The 25658-nt window shown below is 35.6% G+C and overlaps 2 protein-coding genes across 2 annotated transcripts in view; one reads left to right on the top strand and one right to left on the bottom strand.

Moving 5' to 3' along the window:
* The window catches only part of LOC143251270 (uncharacterized), a 48835-nt gene extending 26276 nt beyond the window's left edge, over nucleotides 1-22559 (top strand). The window contains exons 9-15 of the mRNA XM_076502710.1: nucleotides 3037-3170; nucleotides 3846-4102; nucleotides 4684-4830; nucleotides 6763-6840; nucleotides 7755-7811; nucleotides 8774-8856; nucleotides 10541-22559. Of these exons, the coding sequence (XP_076358825.1) occupies nucleotides 3037-3170; nucleotides 3846-4102; nucleotides 4684-4830; nucleotides 6763-6840; nucleotides 7755-7811; nucleotides 8774-8856; nucleotides 10541-10892 (1108 nt within the window). The 3' untranslated portion in view covers nucleotides 10893-22559. The remainder of the gene's footprint in view (nucleotides 1-3036; nucleotides 3171-3845; nucleotides 4103-4683; nucleotides 4831-6762; nucleotides 6841-7754; nucleotides 7812-8773; nucleotides 8857-10540) is intronic.
* LOC143250476 (uncharacterized) lies at nucleotides 22332-25124 on the bottom strand. Its single transcript, XM_076501065.1, has 2 exons — nucleotides 24846-25124; nucleotides 22332-22478 (listed from the first exon to the last, which is right to left on the bottom strand). Exons 1-2 carry the CDS (start codon nucleotides 25014-25016, stop codon nucleotides 22332-22334), a joined length of 318 nt encoding a protein of 105 aa, XP_076357180.1. The 5' UTR covers nucleotides 25017-25124.
* Between the last annotated feature and the right edge of the window lie 534 nt (nucleotides 25125-25658).

Here is a 25658-nt window from a genome sequence, read left to right as displayed (position 1 = left end):
TACAAAAAGATTGAAGTGGATTTGGTTTTTGATTTTTGATCACATTAACCGGCTGATTACATTAAGCAGTGGTAATATTAAGCGGTGGCCTCTGTAGAAACCCCAAAAAATTTGGGGCCATCGCGCCCAACTGATTATCGCGCTTTATCGATGTGTTTTATATCGATGTTTACCTGTACTTCTACTTTTGTTCCATAATCCCAACAGGGATTATATTTTTTTTATCCTGATGCCAAAGTATTATCCTTTTTTGGGACTTTTCTGTTTTCAGCCAGCTTTGAAAGTTTACAGTTTCAAGCTGTGTGGCCTTTAATACCACAATTAAAACAAGTTACAGGTTCTTTTCTTTATCGTGTAATGCAATTTTTAGCTATAACTTTATAGCACTTAAAACACTGCAAGCCCTCGTGCTTATTTTATCTGCTTTGTCAGTTTTCTTTTTCATTTGTATTCTTATTTATCATACTTATTACAGACTGATTGTGCTTGTATATCTGTTGCTCTCTTATTTCCTCTCTAGTAGCTACCTCAGTTAAATCTAACAAGGTTCATGGGGTGTTGGCTTATTTAACATTACTGCAAGCTCTATCACTGAGCAACCCTCATTCATACTCAGACTTTAGTGTATCTTGGATCATCATCTCATCTGGGTGCAGATAAGCTTTACATAATCTATTACCTGGCTCTAGTACCTTAGGCCCAAACACTTGAACAGACTTGCCTATTTCATAGTTGTGCCATGATTATTCTTGGCATTTCTTGTTTAACATATTCCTCTATTAACCTACATGTTAAAAACTGGAAATCTACAGTTTCTCACAATATGTCGTAAGCCCTAATGAAATGTTTTGCTACACCTACTGTTCTTAGTCTCAAAATGTCCAATTTTTGTGTGTCAGTTCAATCAGACATTCTAGCAGCTTCATTTAACGTGTCTATAAAACTCTCGACATCTTTGTTGAGCTTACTATGAAAAAGCAGAATTGTGCCCATTAAGTGTGTAGTATTTCACAAACCTGCTTGAGTGGGTGAATCTGCTGCAGCCTTGGCATTATTTTCAGCGATTGTAGTGGTAGTGTCTATGCTAGTAGTAGCCATAGTTACTTAATCTTATTTTCTACTTACACTACTTATAGTACCTTAACTAACTTCTTTACCTTAACTTCTTTCCTAACTTCAACCTACATGTTGTTAGTTACCCCAAAATTCCTTGAGACATGCATTAATCATGTAATGTTAGGCAGGCCTAGTGGTTGGTTTGGGTTAGCCTTTGGAACTTCGACTAATACTACCTGTTACAGGGCTTATTTATTTTAAGTGAGAATGCAGTGGATGAATGGAGCACACAGGCATTAACTCAAGACTTTATAGTTAAAATAAAGAAGTTTGAGACAAAGATTTCATGAATATTTCTTTTATTATCTTTTCATATACTTAATACTTACATCCAACATGCATCTTTTCAAATAGATTAACTTTTTTTTTTTTTTACTTTAACACTTTTACTAAATATGCATTTAACTCTCTACTACTCAATATGATAACTGATGCTTAGGAATAATGGCACTGGAATACTTGCAAAGAGTTCAGACAAGAAACAGTCGATGGTCTCATTATGGTGAGGGACATGTTGAGATATTGTAGAGAATTTGCTTGGAGTCTAGAGTCGACTTCTTTCTGAGGAGAGCTCCTTGGATTCTGGAAAAAACTTCTGTTGTTGTGGGAAAGATCCTCACATTTTGGCTGTTACATGAGGTTTTTATATGAATTTCTCCTAGCATCCTTATGATCTACTTTAGTGTGCATATTACCTACAAGTAGTTCCAACACTGGATTTTATTATGATTGTATGCAACAGCTAAAACCAAAAACAATCCCATTAATCCATCATTCACAAGTGCAGACAATAAATTGCCAGCCTCTTCCCTTGTATCTATACTTACATTCTTGTTATTGACATTTGATCAAAGAGCTGGCTGGTTTCCATTTCAGGAAGTTTTAAGTTTGTAAGGGATCAATCCTTCATAACTTTAGCCAATACTGTAGTGTAGTGAAACTGTCAAAGATTCTTCCTGGTTCCACTCATTAATGCAGTTTCTATAGCTTGCATAACCCCTTTACTGACCTTGATAGTGTCAACACATAAACTAAACGTGCAGCAGAAAGTTTCTCAACATATTTTCTTGAGTCATTGTCGTTCTGTAATCCTCCTTGTTTTATACAAATGTACTTATACTTCGCTGTACCCTGTTTCACACTTATTCTAATTACATATAATTATACGAGGCATCTAAAATATCTAGTGATGCCTCATGGGATGTATCCATATCGCTACATATCATTTACTGCATGACACAAGGTTTTAGTGGCTTACATTCAAACTTTTATCAAACTACTTTTTATTTATATCAATGAGAATACATTAAAATCTTAGCTAATAATACGTATAGTTCATAATTCTACAAGGTAATATTTTAAAAAAATCCTTATTTTCCCCTAATGTGACACATGACAATTTTTCTGTTAACATGTCATCTTCTATATTTTATCCACCACTGCTCGTATAAAATTAAACAAATTACTCTCTATAAATTGTCATCAGTTAGACAAACCACATTTATTGTCTTCAATTTCCTTTGATTACATAGCTGTCAAATAAAAAGTTGGACCCCTCCTGCTGCACCTACCTTATCACATCCTCTCTTTTATAATTCATTATAGTTTTCTCTCTTACATTTAATTACATATTGCCTGTAACCAATAGAAAGTGAAGGTTTCTATCTATCAAGTGATGTGTTGTATACTATTATGTTCTGAACAGTTAAATGTCACTTAGAATACCAATGTCCTTCCCATGGGAAAGGTAACAATTAGTTTGAATAAATTTGTAACAACTCTTGTCACATAAGGAAGAAAACATTTGAGGTAAAAGGTAATTTGTCTACTTTTCATGTTATTAGTCTATATTGTTTGATGTGTTGCTTAATTAGATAAAAATTAAGTGCAATAATTAAGAATGATTCTATTACTTCCCAGATATCTGGAGTTCTATCACCAGGGGTACATAGTTACCCCATGTTCTGGCTTCAGGGTTGGTCATTCAATTTACAGTACCTCCACCATTGTCTGTCTGTTAAACCTGTTATCTTCTCACCTCCAACAGATCCATGGTGAGTGGAGCTTTGTTCCCAGAACATAGGAGAGTTGTTACTCAAAAGAGAAGTAGAGAGGGTTGACTCTATTCATCCAGTATTGTATTCATGTTTATTTGTTGTACAGAAGAAAACAGAAAATTGACATACTTTCTTCGTTCTGTGTTGACTCAACTAATTATTAGATCCTTCTCACTTTTCAATGAAATTATTTCCAACCTACAATGACACTTTGTACTAGTGCTCTATATGATCAGTTTTGATGTTACCAATGTTTATTTCCATTTTCCCATAAAGTCTTCTCAGCAGTTTCTCAGGTTTGTGCACAAGGATCAGGTTCTGCAGTTCAGAGCTTTATCTTTTGGTCTTACGTCAGCACCTTATGTATTGTACAGAGTTGTTTGAGCCTTTTCTTTTCACTTCCATCCTTGAGCCTGTACACACATTGTTATTTGAACAACTGACTACATCCCATCAGTTAGCACAACAAAATGCTCAGCTGCTCCTTTCAGAAGCCAGAAAAGTGGGCTTACTTATCAGACTTGAGAAATTTATTTTGTTACTGATGCAATATCTCATCCACTTGGGTGTGTTTTTAGTACTCACTTAAGTCACACTCAACCAACCCCTATAAAGTTACAAGCCATGGAAAGAACTATCAGGTTTCTACTTGTGTCTCTTTATACTACATAGATGGTTCTCTCTCTTTTGGAGATGTTGCATCCCTTGAGCCTCTCATTCCTTTGGGACAAGCAGATATAAAGTCTCTTCAGTGGTTACTATGCAACCATTGGATCATGCAATCCAATACTTTGGATAATCTTGTCTCATTACTCAGGAACAACTTCACTGATTGCAAATTGTGGTTGGATCTGAACAACACTACTATTGAGGTACCCATTCCTCCACCTCATCCCACTGGATCCCACGTTGTGACAAGTGTTGCCGAGGTAGATATGCTTTCTCTTTTCAATTTTGCACCAGTAACCACTTTCACTGTAATTACTACAGGTTGCAATATGTCTGTTGAAATGGGGTGTTCCATAAGACTATCTAGGTGCCTGCCAGGTGGTATTACTTTTTTATTATGAGCCACCACTCATGGACTATCATGAGTATAGCTAAAAAGGGATTCTTGCTCTTTCTGATAATTTTCAGGTTGAATAAATCAGAATTGGTTTGCTTTCAAAAGTGTAAAGAACCTGGTTCACCTATTACAGTTTCCAGAGCACTATTCCTCAGGGCTTACCAGTGCATATTGACCCCCAGACTATTAGTAGAGCTTGAGAGTCCTTACTACCCCTGCTTGGGTGGCAAACAGGGGCTTTTCCTCCAGAATGTTTAAGAATGTTCCTCCACTCTTGGAGAAGAGGGTGAAGTTGGTGTTTTTCCAAGATGTAAATAGGAATGGCACCAGCCTCCACAGGAGCGTACTCATAATTTCATTTCAGATTTGACATGGAGCTCTCTGGTTGGGAGTGCATGGTCCTTTTCTTTAAACAGTGTCAGTTTCATATATTGTTCATGGAAGGAAGTCCACTACCTTCTCATAATTCAGAATGTGAAGTGGTCCCATCCTACATCTTTGGTTGAGAACAAGTTCCACATTCTCTCCGTAATTCCAGGGGGCTTGTTCACTTGGTTGAGGATGAGTGCTCACAATTCCAGATTGGATAAGGTCTGTTCTTTTGAGTATAGCATACACAATCCAGTCATTCAGAGCATGGGATGTTGCCTTTTGGACCTCTTCAGTGGAGGAAAAAGTTTGTCCACTTAAGTGTTGCTTATTTCCAGTGGTGCAAAACACATCATTCTGTGGCTATAGGGTGGGATCCAGTCAAAAGTATATACAGGGTTAGCCAAAAGTAGGTGGACAGTAAAAAAACATTTATTTAGAGATCACGTATACGTACAACTATATGTAATAAGACAATTATATTAATGAAAATAAAATGTTATTTATTAACGCAAATGCTCAAATTGATTTCCTTCTTGATTTACACAGCTTTGAAGTCTATTTCTTACCCTTCGACAAACATTTTTGCACATGTCACTCTGGGCATTAATTTCTTGAAATGCATCTCTTATGTAATTTTTTAAATCACCGACACTTCTTGGTTTTTTGACTATAAACTTTTTCCTTGAGTACTAAAATCCATAGGGGTCAAGTCTGGTGAACGTGACGGCCAATCGATTGGACCTCTTCAACCAATCCATTTCAATGGAAATGTTTCATCAAGATACTCACGAACTCCTTTGGAATAATGTGGAGGGGCCCCATCTTGTTGAAAATAAAAGTCATGTAAATTAGGTTGTTGCTGTAACTGGGGAACAACTTGATTCCTTAGAATTTCGAGATACTTATCTCCTGTAATTGTTCCGTCCAAAAAAAATGGTCCATAAACACCAGAACTTGAAATACCACCCCAAACATTGACACCAGGCTGATTTAGCTGTTGTTCTAATGTTAAATGCATGTTCTCACTATACCAGTAAACACAATTATGTCTATTGACATGACCGGATAATTTAAAAGAAGCTTCATCACTCCACACAATGTTATGTAAAATTCCTGGGTTTTCTTCAATCTTGTTCAGCATAATTTCACTAAATTGCAGTCGCCTGTCTGGATCATCCTCCAATAAGCCATGAATTAGTTGTGGTCAATAGGGTTTCAACCCAATTTGCATTATAATTCACCTAATAGAGGTTTGTGGTATGTTCAATTCCATAGAAGCTCTTCTGGTGGATTTTTTTGGACTTTGAACAAATGCATCGGCAACACGTTGCTTATTATTCTCTGTACAGACTGTTTTGGGTCGACCAGTTTTAGCAGCATTGAGGATTGAGCCAGTGGCGTCGAATTTGTCACGGATACGGTAAATGGTTTGTCTTTTTGGAGCTGGAGTATCAAATGTTTCAACCCACTTTCTCCTTACGGTTTCAGTATTTTGAGATTTCCAATACTCTTTTAACACCCATATTTTTTTATCTGTATTTAAAGTATTTGACATTATGGGTTCTATTAACAATCTAAAAAAAAAAAGAAAACATTAAATTAAAACAAATGTAATTATACAATTGTAATTATATAACACAAATAATATAGTTGCAACATAGTTATAATATACAATTGCATTAATATAACCAATACATAAACCTATTCCAAATGCTGTCCACCTACTTTTGGCTCACCCTGTATATGTATATAACACTGTGATCCAATAGCCTGAGCCACAAACATGAGATACAGGTACTGTGATCCTTAAATTCCAATCCTGAGTTATGGAACCTCAACTGTCTAGTTGGCATTGGCCTATACTGAGAAATACTCATATTCTATTCCATCTATGATTTTGGAAGTTCCAGCTTAAAAGCATACTTGTTCTGGATGTTAAACCTCCAACAGATCCATGGTGAGTGGAGCTTTGTTCCCAGGACATAGGAGAGTTGTTACTCAAAAGAGAAGTAGAGAGGGTTGATTTTATTCATCCAGTATTGTATTCATGTTTATTTGTTGTACCAAAGAAAACAGAAAATTGACATACTTTCTTTGTTCTCTACTAGTTCTTGTACTATTTTTATCTTGGTACATTCCTATTCTGTGTAGACACTTTCTGTATGGATCATGCCTGCATTGACCCCTCCACCTTCTCAATCTGGGATTCTTGCTATATTGTCAGAAGAGGTAAGTATGTTTTGGAAATAAAAATTTTCCTAGACTAAAACTGTGTTCCTAATAGTACTTACCTCAGCTGACACTCTCCCATCCTTCCTCCACACTGAAAGCCAGTTTATCTCTTAAAAAATGATTACACTATCTGAATTGGGGTACTTGTATACAATAGGTAGATAGGGGGTGCATTAAAGTTGGCAGAGAAATTTGCAAATCAGAATTTGCCCAAAGCATTTGAATGAGATTGGAGATTGGAGCAAGCATTTTCAATGGTTAGATGGGCTGAGAGTAGAAACCCTGGAGATTGAAATATAGCTACATTGTTAACATAGGTAAGTATCTTGGTAAATACATTTTCAGTTTAAGAAAATGTTAAAGTTTGCAAGGATATTTAACTCAGCATTAAGCAGTATTAAACTAGTACTAGATAATGATGAAGACCATTACAAATTAAATGCACAAAAAGTAAAATAAAAAAGTGTAGTTTAGGAATAATGGACAGAAACAGTTTCAAGGATAGCCTAAATTGTTACTTTTGTAATCATCAAAGTACATGAAATAGATAACTTTAGAAGACTAATAAGAAGTGTAGGATTCTGATATTATGAAAATAAGTAGAATTTAGAAATAAGTACTTGATGTCAGAAATTTTTTTGAACAAAAGAGTTAAGTTATTTTAGTAAGGAGAGAGTACTAAAAAAAATGAGAAGAGGCTTTTCATATAAAATATGAGTTACTTCCTGTTGAAGTTGAGGATATCAAAGCCAGTAACATGAATGTTGAGTCTTAAGTGGGATTCTGTCAATTAATGTAAGGGGGAGAAGGTATTTGCTGAAATATGTTTTTGACCTTCTGGTGAAATTAATCTGAAATTTTATAGTGAGATTAATATTTTGGGTCATAATTATGATTAATTTTTATTTCAGGCATATAAATTGGGAGCTTTTAAAGAGATAAACTGTGATGGAGACTTTTCTCATAAAGTAAGGGTGTTTTGTTTTTCACAATTAGTCAGGGAATCTATTAGGAATGTTATCTTCCAATACAGAATTGAGATTGAGAAACATCTGTATGAAAGTGATCATTGCTTAGTTAGTTTTGGTGTTTTATTGCATATTGAGATCAAGGGAAAAAACATTTAGGCTACAAATGTCAAATAGCAAATTTTTGCAAGGGATGTGACAAGAATTATATATTGTGAATTTGGCAACTGAATTAGTTGGAGATACTGATAAAAAGTGAAAAATTCTGAAAATATTTAAGTATTTAAAACAGACATGCTTATTATTTGGAAAAAAAAATAAAGCTGCAAATAAAAGGTAGGTTGGCTCACAAATAATATAAGGAATAACATTAAAGTAAGGTATTAAATTTAGGAAGTTTTTTAAGTTGAGTGCTATGATAGGAAACTTATAAAGTTTAGAGTCACTCAAAGACAGCAGTGAGCAATTAAAATTGATAATATGAAAAAAACAAACTGTAAATATAAAATTGAACAGTATATACTTCTATAAATATATTAATGGTGAGCAAAATGTTAGGATTGGAGTATGGCATCTGAGGAATGATAACGAAGGCTCCTTTCCAATTTTTGTAAGATGTTGTGGTTACTAAATTTTACTTTTCATTCCATATCTATTAATAAAGATTGCATTATTCATAATCCTAAACAACTACTAATGAAAACAAGATGGTAGCATTGATTAAAAGCTCATTAAGAAAAATGGGAAATTTGAAGATTAAGGTTCATGATAATATTTCTCAAAGTTTTGAAAAAAAATTGTAAGGATTGGATATGTAAGCCACTTTGGTGATATCTTTTGTAAGTCCTTAAATTGCTTGCAAGTATTTAAGGATTGAAAGCTGGCAAGCATTACTTCTTTTCAAGGGGAATCATATAAATTGTGTAGATAATTTTGGCCCTGAATGGTTTCATTAATGTCAGGAAAGAGGGGCATTGAAATGTTGGCAGGGTTCACAAAAAGGTTACTATGATGTTGTTCGGGAAGGTAGTAATATGGGGAGCAGGTTCATACGATCAGAATAATGCCATTTTTAAACCCCCTTACTCTGCATGTTACTGCATTACATTCAAAATTTAATTAAAGCTTAAGTAACAATGTATTTAATGAAATTATAACTGTATGGTACATTATAATTCAAAGTTTTATATTATCTGGGTTTTGTTCATTTATTAAAAAAAACATCTAAGAGTAATTAAAACTGTACTGTTTGTTGTCATGTAATGAGCATTTGGATACAGATCTCAACTTTAAGAGCTAATGTAGAAGAAACTATGTGTATAATGTTGATGCTGCTCTGCAGCCATTCAAATTACACTATATATAGGTTGTTTACCAGTAATATGAGTACATTCCAGAACTTTTCCTTGAAGAAACCTTTGTAAAAATTCCTCAGTTCAAGATAAGCCATACACTCTTGCAGAATAGAAGATGTGTTGCTAAATGTCAGTTTTACTTAAATGGCATTATTATAACCAATGAAAAGACCAGTTTTTCACACTATATGTTGTAGCTAGGGCATTAAAGTTAAGCAAAGTATGCCTTTTACAAAGAAAGTCAAACTGCTGCTTAGTCCATTGTTGAGATCAGTGTACATAGCTCTTGACAGTTTTTCTAACCGTATACATATTAGTTTGATGGATAGTTAATTTTTACTTTTAAACATTTATCTATGTATTTTTATGTTTTAATGTTCATGTGTGAAAGGTTTAATTATTCTGTAACTTTATTTTATGCTTTGCCTTGATCAGTCTGCTCTCATAAGGTTAACAAATCCAAACATTTTGCAAGATGCTGAATCATACCTACTCATGTTAATGTTATATCATTGATGTGAGTTGACATAAGTAATCAAAGGTAAAGAACTTGAAAGGAAAATAAAACACGTTAAATTATGCATATAACCCAAAGAAGATATTTTAAGATTATTCGACAAAGAGCTAAAAGGTATGTACATATTTCAGTTTCTTATATTTAAACATTTTAATACACTGTTTACTGATAACAATAGCTAGTTAATGATATTGTAGAGAAAATGGAAAATAAATTATAAACATTAACCTTAAAAAAACTGTAAATACTTAACATAAAAATCATCTTGCAGGTGAACTATTCAGAGACTGTGCAAATAATTAAATTAAATAACGAATGTATAGTAGGAATAGAAAAAAATCAAAATTGAATATTTCATTTATTAGTTTCATTTCTGAGAAGACATTTCACTAGAATTATGTAGCTCTCTTAAAATAGAAGTGGGTCATAATGATAGGGAAAAATAGCAACTGCTAAATCTTTGTGTCATAAAACAATTTGTATCAGTCTGTTTCCATAAAGAAAATGTGATTTATTAGTATACATGTGCAATATCTAAAGCTATAAAACAGGCTGAAGTTAGTTTTTACCACAGCTACTAGTGGCAGTTCTGTACCCAAAAATGGTTATTATGGATAAATGTATAATTGCACCTAGTTTCATACTTTTAACTCAAAGTTTGCAATTTGACAAATTCTGCTTTAACCACCCCACTCTATTGTGAGTTTATACTTGGGAAAATTAGCTATACATGATTAAGGAATATGAATGTTGGTATAATTAAATGGAAATTACAGCATAAACTATTCAATTCATAAAAGTTTATTAATATTTGAGAAGGAAAAAAATGAATAAAACTTTTTTTAGATGTAATGAAGAATAAATGTGAATACAACTAGTGGAGAATGGACCATTAGCTGCGAGTTCAAAATGACTATGTATTACAGTAGTGGTATATACCACCATACAGGTCTTAAAGACACCTTGAATTTCTTTGAAGAAACTAATCATGCTATTGTGCTGGTTGGATATGGTGTTTCTAATGGAGAAAAGTTTTGGATTGTAAAAAACAGTTGTGGATCTAAATGGGGAGAGAATGGGTTCTTCCGTATTTGTACCCCTCGGTGTGGATTCCTGTACGTGGTGAGGGGACCTCCCAGGGAAGGTTCTGTTCTATCTGGTTACCTTCTCTGGGATCTAAACATCCACCCACGTGTTTGCTGTGCGTGACGACCCGTGAAGGGGAGGAGAGGATCCTGGTGGTTGAGGGGTCCAACTCTAACACACCACTTTGGCCTCGAATTCCTGTAGACGGGCGGCCTTTGGGTGGCCCCCCTTGGGTCAATCGGCTGGTCCACTTGGGCTAGAGTCAACCAAGTACCAGTGTTGGAAGTTCTCAACGGGTGTTGTGGACATTGTGCCTGATGCTGGTGTTTGGGTATAGTGCTCACGAAACCCTGGCGTTGCTGCATTATCCTTGCATGACTTTGTAGGGCTCCATGGTGGGTGGGGTCAGTGGGTACCAAAATTTTTCCTTTTTCCTATGGATCCTCCAAAGAATTTAAATAAAATTGTAAAAAAACAGTCAATGGGTAAGCGACCATGTCTTGAATACTCAGAACAGCAATCTTCAACATCAGTAACACACTCGCAAAGATGGAGTTACACTGCCAACAAATACCCTCGTTTTAACATTTACTTCACCACGTGCACCTGCCACCATCAAGGCAGGTTATCTCATTTGCAGGGTTCGGCCATACATACCAAACCCTCTTCGATGTTTCCAATGTCAGAGATTCGGCCATTCAAAGACATCTTGTCGTGGTTCCCTGACATTTGCTCGTTGTGGAGGCAAGGACCACGATGCCTATGACTGTGACATGAACCCACATTGCGTAAACTGCAATGGTTCTCACCCCTCTTACTTTCATTCTTGCCCAAAATGTTTGGAAAAAAAAGAGGTGCAGCATTTGAAAACGACACATAACATTAGTTATTCTGAGGCTTGGAAATTGCTGTCCACAACTCCATCTCGGACATATGCTGCTGCACTTCATTCCACAACTACAGTGGGAATGCAGACAGATCTCTCTGTGCCTCCAAGAGAATCGTTTCAAAACAAATGAAAAGCCTTTTGACCTCCGTGGTTAAAAAGGTTGATGAATCGACTTCCACACCCATCTCTGTTCCTCCAATACAAACCTCAAGATCCACGTCCTTCAGTTTCAAATACAGGCATTTCTTCTGATACATCTTTTTCTCCCACCACAAGAGACAAAACAATTATTCATTCGCGTCCTCAGTCACTGGATTCCCCTTCCAATAACAAAAACCTGCCCACCCGACCCAGAGCAGGATCCATGGAGGTTGATAGACCTCCTCCGACTAAAGACAGTAAAGAAAAAAGGACGTGGTCGTAAACCGAAGGGTTCTTAAAATGGCCACCTTGATACAATGGAACTGTCGAGGTTTACGTTCTAATCTGGATGATATCAAAACGCTGATTGCTTCCTACCATCCTGTTTGTCTTTCTTTACAAGAAACATTTCTCAAAACTGCTGATACTGTCTCCATTTGGCAGTTTTCTCTGTACAGAAATGACAGGTTGTGTGATGGTCGAGTACATGGAGGGGTGGCACTGTTGGTTGATCAACACGTGCCCACCCAACACACCCTTGGAGGCTGTAGCCATCCGTCTTTCCTTGGGTCATACCATCACTGTTTGTTCTCTGTACCTGTCCCCTGGAGAGATATATGATCAATCAGATCTTGATGCTCTTGTTGAACAGTTGCCATCTCCATTTCTAATCCTATGGGATTTTAATGGACATCATCCCTTCTGGGGAAGTGCTATTATTGATGGGAGGGGCAGATCTGTAGAGCGGATGCTCTCTGATCACAATCTTTCTCCTTTCAATACTGGTTCTTCCACTTACTTTCATGCACCTAGTCAGTCCTTTACCGCTATTGATCTCTTGGTTTGCTCCCCTTCATTATTATCCCATTTTTCATGGAGGGTTGACAGTAATCCACTAGGCAGTGATCATTTTCCGATCCTTTTGAGAGAGACTGACCGTGGTCGATGCCACCCTACCCACGTGCCCCGGTGGAAGCTGGATCAGGCAGACTGGTCCACTTTCATTGCTCTCGCAGAACTTGATTCTGCCATCAATAGACGACTGTGTAGCAGCAGTAACTGACTGTATTACACATGCAGCTGCTCAGTGTATTCCTGAACCCTCGACACATTTTCCACGATATCCTCGTCCGTGGTGGAATCCTGCTTGCCACTTAGCACGGAAGGCTCAAAAGCGGGCCTGGGATACTTTTCGTAGATATCCCACACTTTCAAACCGGGTTGCTTTCCAACAGGCCCGTGCACATGCTAGGTGGGTAAGACATCAAAGCCAGAAGGAATCTTGGATTAAGTTCACAACCAGCATATCTTCTATCACCAGTTCCAAGATCATATGGGACAGGATTCGGAAAGGTTAATGGGCAGTACAATTCTGTCCCCCTCTCGATCTTACTCTCTGATGGTCAGGAGGTGACTGATGTTCGGAACATCGCTAACACTCTAGGTGAAAGCTTTTGCCGGGTATCTAGCACTTCTGCTTGTTCCTCCACCTTCCTGGCCATCAAGACTCGGGCAGAGCGATCACCTCTTTCCTTTCGAACTGACTGTTTCTTAGACTATAATTGTCCCTTTACCCTGGTGGAACTGAAAATGGCCCTTCATGGGGCTGCCAGTACGTCTGTTGGACCTGATGATATTCATTATGACATGCTGCACCATCTATCTCCTGCTTCTCTTGATGTCCTTCTGATTGTTTTCAACCGGATCTGGCAGGAGAATGTTTTTCCTGATGCCTGGTGCCAGGCTATTATTTTACCTTTCTCTAAGCCAGGGAAAGATCCCAAGATTCCTTCAAACTACCGTCTAATTGCTTTGACGAGCTGTCTCTGTAAGACATTAGAAAGGATGGTTAATGCTCGTCTTGTTTGGTTCCTTGAATCAAACAACCTCCTCTCGCCCACCCTGTGTGGGTTCCGTCGACAGCACTCCACCACAGACCACCTAATTCGTCTTGAAACATCTATCAGAGAAGCCTTTCTCAACCACCAACATCTTGTATCAATATTCTTTGACATAGAGAAGGCTTGCGAGACCTCCATACATATGGGTTACGTGTCCATGTTTATTAGAAATTTTTAATGGACAGGAGATTCCAAGTTCATGTGGGTTCGACACTTTCCCCGTTCTTTTGTACAGGAACTTGGAGTCCCTCAAGGCTGTGTATTGAGTGTTACACTCTTCAGTATAAAGATAAATGCCATCACTGAACAACTCCCTCTCACTGTTGCAAATGGGCTGTATGTCCCATTGTTGATGGACAATATATTTGACATGTATATCTCATGTCAGTCGTCAAACATAAGATGTATTGAGCGGCAACTACAAACCGCCCTCAATCGTGTACGGAAGTGGACTCTGCCGAACCGCTTTAATTTCTCTCTCTCTCTAAAACCGTATGCATGCACTTTTGCCATCGACTGGGTATTCACCCTGATCCTGAACTTCATATCGATGAAGTTTTGCTGCCAGTGGTCTCGGAGACCAAGTTCTTGGGGCTTATCTTTGATCGTAAACTGACCTTTATACCACACTTAAAGCAGCTTCGGGTGAAATGCACAATAGCACTGAACATCCTCCGAGTTCTCTCTTCTACCAGTTGGGGGGGGCAGATATCTGTTCAATGTTAAAGGTATATCGTGCTCTTATTAGATCGAAACTCGAGTATGGATCAATGGTCTATGTCTCTGTGAGACCCTCGGCCTTAAAGATGCTGGACCCCATTCATCACCAAGGACTTCGACTCTGCACTGGGGCTTTCCTTACCTCTCCAGTTCAAAGTGTATACATTGAATCTCATGAACCTTCTCTACACCTTCGCCGTTTGCAACTATCTTTACAATATACTTCGAAACTTCATTCCTCACCAAAGCATCCCACCTGGAAATGTGTTTTCCTTCCTCGGTGGGCAGTACTTTTTCAGAACAGACGATCTGTCATTGCTCCGTTTGGCCTTCGCATCTGGGCGCAATTGGATGAATTGGGTCTGTCCTTGGATAACATTGCAGATTCCACAGGTCAGCCCATCCCACCATGGCTTATTACAGCCCCCAAATGTGACCTTTCTTTCAGTCACCTAAAAAAGGCAGATACTCCAGATTGGAAGTACCGTCTTTTATTCAATGAATATCTTTCAAACAATCATTCAGTTCCCATTTATACAGATGGTTTCAAATCAGGTAATTCAGTGGGCTCTGCTGTGGGTCAGTAGTTGCACGCAGAATCCCTTCTACAGCTTCTGTGTTCACTGCTGAACTGTATGCCATATCTCTTGCCCTGGATCATATTGCAGCTGAGCAGTACTCCAACTGCACTATTTATACTGATTCGTTTAGTTCTATACTTGCCTTGGAATCACTACACGTTAGCTCACACCCTGTTCTCACTGATATTCGAAACCGACTGGCCCATTTCTCATTAGCAGCTACTTCAATCCAGTTTTTCTGGATACCAGACCATGTTGGTATTCGCGGGAACGAGCTTGCAGACATGGCAGCTAAATCTGTCTGCTCCAGCACCATTACCCCTGTGCCTATTCCGTACATGGACTATGGTCTTGTCTTCAAGGCTCAGCTCCGTGCCAGCTGGCAGTCCACTTGGAGTGAGCAACGTGACAACAAACTTTTTCAAATCAAACCCTATATTGGACTTTGGCCATCTAGCTTCCATAAAGTTCGGAAGGAGGAAGTTATTCTCACTAGGCTACGCATTGGTCACAGTTTTTTAACTCATCATTTTGTTTTATCTGGAACTGATGTACCAATGTGTTGTTTGTGTAACACTCAAATCACTATCAGCCAAGTTTTACTTTCTTGCCATCGTTACAATTCTCAACGACAGCAATATTTTAAACATATTTTTTCCCAGGGTCAATCTGTAACATTGGACAGTGTTATTGGTGATGGTGACTCTGTCCACCTTGATAACGTTTTTTAATTTTTTAATGGCCATTAATCTTTTTAATCTCATTTAAGTGTTGCATATTTATTCATTACACCTTTTTAATTGTGGTTCCTTTTTTACAGTTTTAATCTCTCTCATTCAATTTGACATTGGACAATGGCCAGAACATTAAATAACTCGACACCAGGACTGGAAAGGCCAACTTCAGGTGACTAACGCTACTGTTTGAACTACTCGTTAGCCGTCCTGGCATATCATTTCACACTTTTACTACTTTACTTTTTAGTACTGGCCATATTGACTCATAACCCGGAACCAGGACTGGAAAGACCAACTTCAGGTGACTGACGGTGGTTTTTATACTTACCTGTTAGTCTTCCTGGTGGATTATGATCAATACCATTCTGCTATAGGTAGTCCTTTACAACTTTGTTGACTGGATGTCAACATTGGTTTTTACGCCATTTTCTGTTTTAATTGTCGTTTTACTTTTATCTTCATTTACTTTTATTTTTTTACTGAACATTTGGCTACTCATTGTTACAATTTTGCTATGTATCTTTTAAAACTTCTATTCTTTTACATTTTGATACTGGTTGCTATGACACATAACCCGGAACCAGGACTGGAAAGACCAACTTCAGGTGGCTGACGGTGGTTCTTGAACTTACCTGTTAGTCTTCCTGGCGGGTTATGATCATTACCTTTTTTGCTGGAGTAAATACCTTACAACTTCTTATACTCTGCCTTCTATCTTAACATTGTAGACTAGGTGTCAACATTGGTTTTATACTTTGTTTTACCTTCATTTCCATTTATGTCTATTACTACATTTATTTTTTACATTTTTTACCCAATGTCTGGCGCAGATAGCCTTGCTGCTTTGTGCCATAAAACACTAAATCAATCAATCAACAAACCGTATTTGTAGAGGTACAAATGGCAATGAAAGCTACCCCTGTCCCATAGTTATAGAGCTCAAGTGATAGTCTTTACTACATTTAAATATAGTGGGTGCTGTGTTATCAGTAAACTTTTGTTCTCTCTTGCTATTCAGAAACTTTTAACTCCATTCTGATAATTTTCTTATACATAGATTTTAACATTTGCTTGTCTCTTTCATGTGGTAGTAGGTATCACTTTCTTTAACATGGAAGACATGCTTCTTAGTATCCCAAAAGGTTAATGAAGCAACTGTTTAGCACAACTATTATGTAGAGGCTAACCAGTTGTATACTATATAATGGTTGGAAAATTACATTACAATAACATTGATAACAATTTCAAGCATAACATTCATTATCAGTTTTATTATGATGTATTGCTGCTTAAACTGGAATGTTCTTGTAACCTACAAATCAGTTTCTACTATTAATTTTTGAAATATAGCTATTTTTTGTAAAAAAAATTGTATTTGTGGTTGTTCAATACTAAGGCAATACAGAAGAAATATAATAACTCAGCATCTGGTAATGTTTATAGATTGACTGTTTAATTCTTATGCCACTGCTACCTGTAACAGTATTTCATAGTGAAAGATAACTTGTAATTCAATTATGAGAATCTTTATTTGTATCAATCTGACTTTAAGTTCCCAAGACTGATTTAACAGATACTTTTTTCCTAGTGAAGCCTAACTGAGGGAATATCTTTAGAGATACTTTGGCTTTATATCAATTTACTAAGCAGTGTAAAGTTTTCAAGTAGTAACTCACCCTGACATATACATGGTATATTTTACATTATATATTTGTATGCAGTCTACTTAATGAGTCTTTAAACTTGTCAAAATATTGGCTATTGCACACATGAAGTCCTTGATTGTTACACAGGATAATATTTCATCACTTCAAATTGACTTTTCATAAATAGGCACCACCAATGGTAGCACAATATTAATTCTGTATTAATATACTTTGCACTAATTTCTCCAACATCATTTAACCCTTTCCCAACCAAACTAAGCATTTGTTGACTTGCATTCAAAATTTTATTCAACTACTATTTTATGAATTTTTGTCAGTAAGTTTGGAATCAAAGTGTAGATTATAATTCAGACTTTAATATTAAAGTTTGAACGTATAACTTGTATATATGTATGAGTTAAGTTCTTAATTTAAAATTAAATATTAGGAAAGCACATCCAAATATAGATTTTAGTGAGTCAAGTGGTATGCAGCACTGTTTAAAATTAGATGTTTGTGATGCCAAAATACTAATCCTATAATTTTATATAGATTAGGAACTCAAGTTACTAATATTTTTAAGTTAAAAAAATAAACAGGTCAGTTTTATACTACTGGATACGTGACCTGAGTTGCATGTGTACCATGTCAATGCAAGTTATGTAATGATAGGTAGGCATGACTGGAAGGTCAATATAATAATAAATGTATGTGTTTATATATAATATTATGAGACTTAAGCTCCTTAGACTAAAAATTTGTATTTTTGTGTTATATGTCTTTCTAGCATGAAAAAAATTTATTTTTTTATGATGGTTATGAGTTTGAAGTGACAGACCCCACATAGCTAGAGTATAGAAAATAACATAAAATATAGTCTTACTGAAAACAAACATTTGAAACGTATTTAGGAGATTTTAGAGGTTATGCAAATATTTGAGATTTTCGGACAAAGAAATAGTTTATTTTAACCATAACATTAAATAACTTTGCACTTAAACTAGTAACAAAACATACTATTTTCAGAAATAAATCTTTAGTAAAAATATTTCATTAAAAAAACTGATAATCTTTACTAATAGTTTACCAAATTTTGTGAATATGCAAATATTTGATTTGTGCAAGTGTGTGGACAAACTCATGAATATTGTACTAAGCCCATTTTGAAAGGGGTAATGAATTTTGGGGACTAGGATTTATTTTGTATGAAATGCAAATTTTCTCAACATACATTACACTAATAGAAAAGTTCTCTTAATTTCAGATAGTAAGTTTATTTCAATATGAATCACCTAAAGACTTAGCTTACTTTTTGTACAAGTCTGCAACATGTTATAATTATTACAATAAATTCTGTCTACAGTATGTTATCCTTCAGTTACTATAAACCACAGGGGGTATGCATATTTATTTTGCAGTATTAGAGGAACAACTAACAGACAAGACATTTCAGGTTTTGAATAATAAATACTGTGATCACCAAGTAGCCAATATGTATTTATATAAAAAGTTCAGTGTGGTAAAACATTATCATTAAGCTAAGCATGCATCATCATCATTCAGTTGTGTAAAAAAAGCTTCTTGTGGAAGATAATTACATTTAGTTTTGTGCAAAAACTTACTAAAACCACTACAAAAATATGCTGAACATATAAGTAAGCAGAGGTAGTTGACCTAATGTTTTTGGTTGAAATGTATATGATATAACTGCATTTTAACCATTCCATGAACGACAGTGAGGGAGAAAAAAATGTTTACCCTTTTGTAACAGAACAACACTATATCCTTTAACTACAGTATTCACACATTTCTTATTCAATAATGAAGTTATATTTAGATAAGTGAACATCTAACCCATTAACTACTGATTTATCATGTAGGGAATGATTCACCTCCTGCAGTTGAATACATACAGTGTACAGCTCACACAGAACTAATATATATCATAGTATTAAAGTGAACCAAAAAATCTACTGCACAGTTGTTAAGTATAAATGCTAATAGTACATGTAATAAAAGGAAACCAAGAGTGAAATAAAAATTATACCATGTTAATCACTAGTAGAGCTGGTTTAATGTTTCAGTAAATACAGATTTTTTTAAAACAAACTTAATACAGCTATTTCATTTGTTTTGTATTACATACTAACATTGCCTGGAAGTTAGGGTTTTGACCCAAACACTATTACTGAACATACTCACCTTTTCGCCTATAAATGTAACAATGAGTCCCATAGGTAAAGAGTGGCCCAAAAGTTAGTGTGGGTAATGTTGACTAGTTGCTTTCCCTCTAGCTAATCACTTCAAGATTAAAAATCCAGCTTGGATAGCCTTCAAGTTGTTTTATGTGAAATTCAACAAACCAAATTTGTCAGTATGTCCAGATGATATTTTAACAATTTTTTAATTTTTGTAAAACACTGAGTTTATAAGTTCAAAAAACTAAAGTTTTATGAAATCTTAAAGTCAATGAACATAAAGAAAAAAATATGCATTTTGCATTGTTAGACTCAACCACTTATATGAGTAGAGCATCGAAAGATGAAAATAAGAAAAGAGAAAATAAAAATAAAAACTATTTTAGCATTTAATAGGGAAAATGTGAACATTATGAAATTAGCCTTGAAATGCAGTTTGGAACCATGGATGCAGTTTAGAATGATAGTCACTCTCCCATTATTTAGCCAAACAAAAGTTCTTGGTGGATACTTTGATTAGCTGACTTCTTGTCATTAGTTTTATTTCAATCATGTGATGGTTGCAAAGTTACCCCTAAGTGAAAGGCCAATAGGATACAATGCAACTACTCCATGAAACAGTAGATAAGTTCCCTAACTGTGCTATAAAAAGTAACACCTCAGGCCAAAATTAGCACATTGTAGTATTTTCAGATTAAACTGATTTGATGGAGAAGCATATACATAAAATTGGTTTTCACTAAGTAAGATTGAAAATTGCATATAGCTATTCACAGTAAAGTGAATATGGGAGTGATGAGCTTGGCAAACCTTTCCTTGTCTCACAAATTTGTCCAAAGTCATATAAATGTCAAAAAATTATGATTTTTTTCTTTTTTAATATAAAGTATATAGTTAGTAAAATGCTATACTAGATAGTTGATTTTTGAAGATTTCTTAGGGGAATGATATAGTATGTTAGACTTCTACTTTAATCACTAAATATTAAAAAAAATTGCAAAGCAGTGCAAATAATATGCCTTTAGGGTCAAATCTTTTCTACATTTAGATAGTCCAATGTAATGACCATAGCATAATATGACAGCCATAACATCCTTTAACACAAATATAGTCAAATAAAACTTTTCCAAAAAGATGCTGCAGTTATCTGAATATTCATATCTTCACATCAGAGTGTACTATCATCTTCAGCATATATCAAATTATTTATCCATTTTGCTGACATATCCAACAACATAAGAAAGTTGGTCATGTTGGTCAAGTATTGCATCTAGGCAGATAGAAGAATAATGACATGAATAATTTTATTTTGAGGTGAGGATGATATGTAACTACATTTTGTAAATGTCAACCAAATCTAGATTACAGCACTAGAAACCCCAAGAAAAATATTTTGTGGATGTGTATTCAATTTTTCTGTGTCCTCAGAGAGGAAGGTTTAGATGAGTAAAGATATTTATAACATCAAGTAATAATTATGAAGTATCATATTACTAAAGCTTTTCCTTTTTTCTTACAAAATATTTTTCCTGTCTTTGTTATTTAGCATTTTATCTACAGGACACTTTTGTTATAATTGTTCCAAGCTTTTATACATTCAACATTGTGGCTTTTGACATGTTTTTCATAGCCTTACTAGGCTTCTAGTACCTTTAGCCATTGTTTATAACCATATTGTTGAAATGTCTCTTTGTAATGAGATTTGACACAGAGGCTAAAATATCTCTTCATACAATTGACGTTAGTCTTAGGATAACAGCATTTTCAGTTAAATAGGCCCAAGCCTGGTACAGGCATCTTGATAAAGTCAGTTCACATCACAAATCATCTAGTTTTTCCCTTGCATCATGAACCTAGAATTATGTGAGATAACATAAAACATGCAGCTGCTGGAGAACAAACTTATTAGACAAAGATAAAGCAGAAATTTTACCTAAGTCAAAAGCTGAATTTGGAGATAAAGCAAAGAGTTTCCCTATATTTGTTAAGTATACTTTTGAAAATACAATACAGTACAAATATCCAAATTCAGTGTTGCATATGAACTAAAGGCATTTTATTATCATTATTGTTAATGCATAAAAGTAATATTTTATACAATTAACAGAAAAGTGAGAAAAATAAATAAAATATTACAAAATAAGAATAATAATAATTAAAACAGAAGTGTTTTGCAGGTGAAGTTTGTAGTCAAATATATTTATAATTGGATGAAAGGAAACTGCATTTGATAAAAAATGTCTACTCTAAGTTTCTTCCACAAGTAGAACATGACTTATAAATCTTGCATCATAATGACTTTATTGAAGTCAATTTATGTACGTCTTTCTTAATATAATCTGCCCAAGAATGAATATCTGTGGTGTAGAAATGTTACAGTATTACATGATTCTAATGCAATAAGTGGAGAAACTTTAAAACAAAAGAATCATAAATGAACACAACAAAAAGAATGGAAGTTATAGATTTTTCTTTTCAGTGATGTAGATGAAGTGTGGGATTCAAAACGTAATTTTGAACCATTTACCCTAACCAGCAATACAGTAGCACTTATTTAAACTAGGCCGGTCAACGAATGTCAGAACGGCACTCGAATATTCGTGGGCGAAAATTCGTGAATATCCGAATATTCGTGCATATACTTGTTAGATCGTTTTAGAATTATTAATTAATAATTAACTTACCTTAAATTGCAATATTTATGCCAGTAAAGAGTAGAAATAACTTGTTTTTCATCATTTACTGAAGTTTACATTCTTTTCTTGAACTTCCTGTCACAGTGCACCATGGGTAATGTATTACTGTAAACCATATTGTTGCTGCTCTGTTCAATGTGAGCCCTCTGTACAAAAGCTGACTTCTGGCACCTGTGACCTGTTTTTTTCTTATTTTGATGCTGTAAAATTGTTGTCCATTATTATTTTATTTATGTAATTATATTACTATACTGTGTTGAATAAAATACTTGTCAAAATAATTATTGTTGTTTGTTTTCTTTTATTCTACACACTGGGGAAACAACATTATCAATAAACATGAACTTTATTAATGAACATAAAAAAACATCAGAAAACAATTAACACTAAACAAGTTAAAATAGACATAAAATACTGAGTTTATGCTGCAGCCACATAGACCTGTTCCACATCCTGGTCAATTATTAATGCTCTGTCCATTGTTACTTGGAAAATATTAAAAGTTAAACACTAACAATAAAAAACATTTGTAAAAAAACCTCATAAAACAACTTTCACTGAAAATACTGAGTGTATGCACATTCCTGTTCATGGTGTTTCCTCCTTTACATTTGAGGATGGAAGCCCAGGAAGTTGGGGATAAACTGGATTAGAGACCTGTGAGCTAGTACTGGCAGCACTCGAAGGGGTACAGGTAACTGTAACTGCAGGGAGAAAATCAGAAGGGACTGTCATGTTGGCTTTGACTGCTGACTTCAAGTTCTTGTTCAGGAACACCAATTGATCCACATGTTCAGGGTTAAGGGAAGCCCTTAGCTTGCTGACGGTCAAACCTGCTGTGCTGAATGTACGTTCGCTTGGTACTGATGTACCAGGTATAGACAGGTATTTCCTAGCAACTGAAGCAATTGATGGAAACCTTGACCTGTACACAGACCACCACTGAAGAGGGTTTGGTGGCCTTAGAGGCTCTCTGACAAAATCAGCCAACTCTTCCTCAACTGAAGAAACATCACTGCCTTCTGTCAAGTCTACTGTATCACCCATTACATAACTCAAAACTTTTGACATAATGGGTTTTTTTACAGGTGGTTCTGTTACCTCATCTGCCTCAGGTTCCTTCTTGACTTCTGCAGTGTTGCTTGATCTCCTGATTTCTTCTGCTATGTTGGCATGAAGTTCCTTTCTCTGACTTTCGGTCAAAAAATTTTAGACTTTTATATCTAGGATCAAGTGCTGAAGCTTTCAGCAGGGAACTATTCAGACCTTCATTAATGATTCCTCCATCTTCTGACAAGAATTTAAATCTTTTCACCAATCCCATACTGATTGTTTTTTCAACTGCTTAGCTAGTGCTTTGTCTTCCTCTGTGGTCTTAAGGTCCTCCATCATATCTGTCAGCAGAGGGTAAATTGAGGACCCTGTGGGAAGATCTTCCTTCCCAAGAATTTCAGTGGCTTCTGCAAAAGGATGAAGTATTGGGATTATTGTATGCATCGTGTCCCAAAGACATCATCAATGTCAAATCTTTCTCCACTTTTACAATGGTAGCGTCTACCAACACTGCATATATGGGCACTCTGAGCTCTACCAGTCGCTGCACCATCTCCAGCAGAGAGTTCCATCTTGTAGGGCAATCCTGTATAAGGTTCTTTGCAATGATGGGACCCTTCTTTACTTGTTCCTTCTGGGCTTCAGTAGCCATATGAACTTGTTTTTGTTTTAGGGCACTTGTGGCCAGAACAGAATGGTTGAAGAATGTAACCAACCTTCTCCCTGCCCCAAGGGCTTTTGCAATGGGTGCAAGCTTAGCCCATCTTGCAGAGCTAACTGAAGGCTGTGGGCAAAACAGCCAGAGTGAGAAATGCCTAACTTTTCTGCTGCCACAAGCATATTTGCAGCATTATCAGTAGTTAAGTGGACAATATTGTTGGTGTTTAGAAATTCAGAACACAGATTGTGAATTTCAGAAGCAATATTTTGACCTGTGTGTCTATCAGAAAAGAGTCTGGTGCCCAGAACATTTGAGTGCATTTTCCATTGCAAGTCAATGTGTTGTTCTGTGATAGTAATGTAACCTTGCATTGCTAGTCCACAAATCAGTGGTCAGTGAAACATGCTGGTCTCTCAGTTCTCCAATCATCTCTGTCTTGGCATCATTGTACAGTTTTGTAAGGTAGTTACCAACAGTATTTCTACAAGGAACTTTGTATGATGGGTTTAACTGGTTTGCAAAATATCTAAATCCTACACCCTCAACAAAACTGAGTGGTCTAAGATCTACAGCACACATAAGAGCCAGGCTCCTGTTTATTCTCTCAGTGCTGTGTACATTCATTTTGGTAGCACAGGGATTCAGCTGCAGGAGTGTTGTTTGTCTCAGTGTAGGTGCAGCAGTAACATTTTAGAGTCCTGCAAATGCAGGTGAATAATTAATTATATATTTGCTAGCTATACATAAAATAAATATAAAACATATATTTAAAAAAAATGGGATAATATAATTTTAAACACAGAATATTCCTGCAGGTTCAGAAATGTCAAACAGCCATGTGCTCACTGCTCACCTGTTTGTTGGAAGTTAGGGAAATTCCACTATGCCTGTTACTCATATGATTTCTTAGGTTTGTTGTACCTCCACAAAATGACAGGTTTGCTTTGCAGAGCTGACACTCTGCCTTCTTTCCATCTAGTTTAAAATACTTCCAAACAGCAGACTTTCTGCCTTGATCCTCCATATTTAAAGTCTTTTGGCACCAAAGTAGCAACTTTAAGAAGGTTTACTGTAATCTTGTACCCACAATGCAATGTTCACAAAAGTTGGATTTCCTTTTCCTCTTTAGCAGACAACTACCAAAAAAAGTTAAATAAAGTGTTATTTATTCAGATTTGACTTCATTTTTCTACAATGGTAAGTTAATATTTATTAATATTAATTAGGCGAATTTCCGAATATTATTGCATTCGAATATTCGCGGAAAAAGATCCATATACGAAGCTTCGATTACTCTTGCCGGCTGTAATTTAAACATCAGAGTTCTGGCTGTCTGGCATTTAGAAGTGGGAAAGCACATAATAAATTTGTAATTGAAGGAATAGCAGGTGATAGTAATATTGCACTTATGATTGTGCCTCAAACAAAAAAAGAAAAAAGTCTGTTATAGAATATCCATTCTATTTACTTATTTTGTCAAGATTGCCAGAGATGACAAAAATAATGAAAGTGTTGCCTCATTGAAAAAAGTTAATTTTTGACACATGATGAAAAATTTTCTAAGTAATATTCATTCTGATGTTTATTTAAAGTTTCTCTTATAAAATAGATGCATGTAAAATCAGTTAATGAATTTTGTAATAAAAATTTCATGACATTCAGTTTT

Source organism: Tachypleus tridentatus, chromosome 5, assembly GCF_004210375.1.
Source record: "Tachypleus tridentatus isolate NWPU-2018 chromosome 5, ASM421037v1, whole genome shotgun sequence".
In the NCBI taxonomy this organism is placed as follows: domain Eukaryota; kingdom Metazoa; phylum Arthropoda; class Merostomata; order Xiphosura; family Limulidae; genus Tachypleus; species Tachypleus tridentatus.
This window is presented reverse-complemented; position numbering and strand designations above follow the sequence as displayed.